Raw genomic sequence first — 3,896 nt, forward strand, 5'->3', positions numbered from 1 at the left:
TACGGGGCAACAAGTGATACAGAAAGAAAGTGAAGGTCGAGTAGAGCTTGATCTTATCCTCCGGCGTCTGACCAAATGGGATAACGGTATGAACCTGACCTGCAGAGCGAGCCAACCGTTTCCGGAGATCACTTCTGCTCAGGATTCCTGGACTATTTTGCAGGTGCACTGTAAGTTTAAGTTTATGCTGTAAACGAATGGATTTGCTATCATATTAAAGCGACAAGAATGCATATTATTAAGCATTAAATTGTCTACTTCTCTTTCTTTTTTTCGTTTATAGATCCTCCAAGTGTCGCTGTTCCCATTCCATCGGTACGTGTGGTTGAGGGAGAGACAGCAGATCTGACCTGCCTGGTTAACAGCAATCCTCCTGCCACCATCAGATGGACAAGACCCAGTCGTTCTGCTTTCCTTAATGGCAATATTGGGTAATAAAACTAGATAATGGCCACACTATAGTAGTTGTAAGAATCTACAAATGTAAGGTGTTAGTGATCAAAGTTCCGTTGAAGTTTTGTCTAGCAATTAGGCAATATATATCAAGTTATGTGTTACACAAAATCTTTAATGCTACATCCTGACATTGTATCCCAGGCAGAAGTCGTTCCGAATTGCCAGTACTTCTCGCCAAGACGCAGGGGTTTACCAATGTACGGCAGATAATGGTGTTCATCCCATAGGCGTGGGGACTGTCACTCTGGACGTTCTGTGTAAGTATGACAAAGTATAATAATACTACCGAAATCTAATATACAAGATTATGATAACGGCATTTCTAATAACCTAATAGATTCGCTTTGGCTATGAATTAACCTACCTAGCAATTACATTCATATGGAGGAAAGGTGCAGACTGGTGCAGACTTATAATGTGAATTGTCGTTCTTCAGTTGATCTTACATTTTTAACATTTCTATCTAAACAGATCCACCCTTGATCAACCCGTCCTGGTACGACAAGGTTCTCGCACTCCAAGATGATAATGACTTCTCACTGAACTGTCTTGTCGAGGGAAATCCGAAACCTAAAGTAACATGGCGGCGGAAGAATACAAAGTTGTACTGGCAAAATCCACTTCAATTCAACCGGTTGCGCTACGACGTGGAGGGAATATATCAATGCGTAGGAACAAGCGATGGATTTCCTCAAACGATTAAGGATGTTTTCGTCGATGTTGTGGGTTAGTTCCTTATCATCATTTTCTAGAAAGTTACCATTGACAATGCCGGGCATTGACATACAGTTTGCCATAGCAAATAAGCATCAAAAGCAGCAACGGAATACAACTTGCTTAATTAAGGATATTCCAGATTCTAATCTAAGATTGTTTGAAAATGAACCCTTTTTATGCTTTGTATTTCTAATAGGAAAACCTTACATGGATGGAGACGGCGACACCGCCATGCTATCTGCAGATACTGGAGAAACAGTTCGGCTTGGTTGTACAGTAGCAGCCGACCCATTACCATCTCGCATTAATTGGATATGGAGAAATAACTATGGGCTGGAGACAGAGATAGATAATGCTGATTTCCGTATCGTTACGACCAAAAGAAATCAGGAAATGAACTCGTCACTGACCATACAGAATGTGGCTGTGAAGGACAGTGGAAGCTACATCTGCGAGACAACTAACATGTTTGGTTCTGCCAAGCGAGACATGCACTTGGAAGTTAAAGGTAGTAAAATNGTTGAAGTTTTGTCTAGCAATTAGGCAATATATATCAAGTTATGTGTTACACAAAATCTTTAATGCTACATCCTGACATTGTATCCCAGGCAGAAGTCGTTCCGAATTGCCAGTACTTCTCGCCAAGACGCAGGGGTTTACCAATGTACGGCAGATAATGGTGTTCATCCCATAGGCGTGGGGACTGTCACTCTGGACGTTCTGTGTAAGTATGACAAAGTAATAATAATACTACCGAAATCTAATATACAAGATTATGATAACGGCATTTCTAATAACCTAATAGATTCGCTTTGGCTATGAATTAACCTACCTAGCAATTACATTCATATGGAGGAAAGGTGCAGACTGGTGCAGACTTATAATGTGAATTGTCGTTCTTCAGTTGATCTTACATTTTTAACATTTCTATCTAAACAGATCCACCCTTGATCAACCCGTCCTGGTACGACAAGGTTCTCGCACTCCAAGATGATAATGACTTCTCACTGAACTGTCTTGTCGAGGGAAATCCGAAACCTAAAGTAACATGGCGGCGGAAGAATACAAAGTTGTACTGGCAAAATCCACTTCAATTCAACCGGGTGCGCTACGACGTGGAGGGAATATATCAATGCGTAGGAACAAGCGATGGATTTCCTCAAACGATTAAGGATGTTTTCGTCGATGTTGTGGGTTAGTTCCTTATCATCATTTTCTAGAAAGTTACCATTGACATACAGTTTGCCATAGCAAATAAGCATCAAAAGCAGCAACGGAATACAACTTGCTTAATTAAGGATATTCCAGATTCTAATCTAAGATTGTTTGAAAATGAACCCTTTTTATGCTTTGTATTTCTAATAGGAAAACCTTACATGGATGGAGACGGCGACACCGCCATGCTATCTGCAGATACTGGAGAAACAGTTCGGCTTGGTTGTACAGTAGCAGCCGACCCATTACCATCTCGCATTAATTGGATATGGAGAAATAACTATGGGCTGGAGACAGAGATAGATAATGCTGATTTCCGTATCGTTACGACCAAAAGAAATCAGGAAATGACCTCGTCACTGACCATACAGAATGTGGCTGTGAAGGACAGTGGAAGCTACATCTGCGAGACAACTAACATGTTTGGTTCTGCCAAGCGAGACATGCACTTGGAAGTTAAAGGTAGTAAAATGATCTCTTACAACTACATTTACTTCAGTCTGCAACATGTCATGTATATTGGCGTTGTAACAAATTGATAATAGACATGATAAGCCAATGTACCAAGTTGAATGTATCCGTATAAAATCTTTTTAACTTCTGTTCGACAGACTCGATCCCGAATCTTGTCATCAAAACTTCCATCGCTGCTGGAGTGGTTCTAGTGGCGACAGCTGCTGTCATTCTCATAGTCATCGCGAAGAAAAAAGGCTGGATATGCAAGCCCCAACTGGATGGTACGATTATTTTTAAGCTTTTATATTTGGATTCATGGTCGAATAGTAAAAAAAAATCTAAATCATCTATGATTTACATAAATTTACGATATTGACAAACAAGTGTGTGCTATATATATAGTCTTACAAATTCCTTCTTTGTCAGACTCGTTTAACCTGTCAGTACCCCGCCCGATGCCACCTGTACCGAAATACGTGTACAAGACCGGCACCATTGACTCCGGTGTGGAGGACCTACAGGAGCTACAGGAGATGTACTGTACCCTCAAACCACGTCCTCCGCCACGGATGGAGAAGAAGTGGGACTCAGGTAATAGAGTTATTTACTGTTTTCGTTTTTTCATACGATAATGTGCTAATGTATATTTTTGAACACTTTACTTGCTTTTCAGTCACACATTTTCAATTCAAACAAATCTTTACCAACACAATGCAGGACTAGTCCACTCTACGTCCCTTCCACCCTATTCCACTGAAGAGGAGTAGCACGGATGTCACTATGTTCTCATCAATAATGCACACAGTAATTAACAGGTAGGAGCTTTACAAACATTGGTTGATTAAAATGACGAACCGTGCTTACAATACAATCCGTTTACCGGTAGTTAGGATACAAGATTGTTGACATGATGATTGATGTTATTTGAAATAATGACAGTTTACCATTTTAGTGATAATCACCAGGTGATGTGATGATGATGAGTTATATCAAATGTTATCCTTGACCTGAATATATACTTGCCAGCATACATGCTATATTTGATATTTAAA

At 40.2% G+C, this 3,896-nt stretch overlaps 1 protein-coding gene across 1 annotated transcript in view; it reads left to right on the forward strand.

Moving 5' to 3' along the window:
• Positions 1 to 283: 283 nt before the first annotated feature.
• The window catches only part of LOC109482830 (hemicentin-2-like), a gene marked incomplete at its 5' end in the record, with an annotated part of 21,926 nt that continues 18,313 nt past the window's right edge, over positions 284 to 3,896 (forward strand). The window contains one exon of the mRNA XM_019785674.1: positions 284 to 400. Coding sequence (XP_019641233.1) covers positions 284 to 400 — 117 coding nt within the window. The remainder of the gene's footprint in view (positions 401 to 3,896) is intronic.

The sequence above is a fragment of the Branchiostoma belcheri genome, unplaced genomic scaffold, assembly GCF_001625305.1.
Source record: "Branchiostoma belcheri isolate BF01 breed outbred unplaced genomic scaffold, Haploidv18h27 scaffold605, whole genome shotgun sequence".
Taxonomy (NCBI): domain Eukaryota; kingdom Metazoa; phylum Chordata; class Leptocardii; order Amphioxiformes; family Branchiostomatidae; genus Branchiostoma; species Branchiostoma belcheri.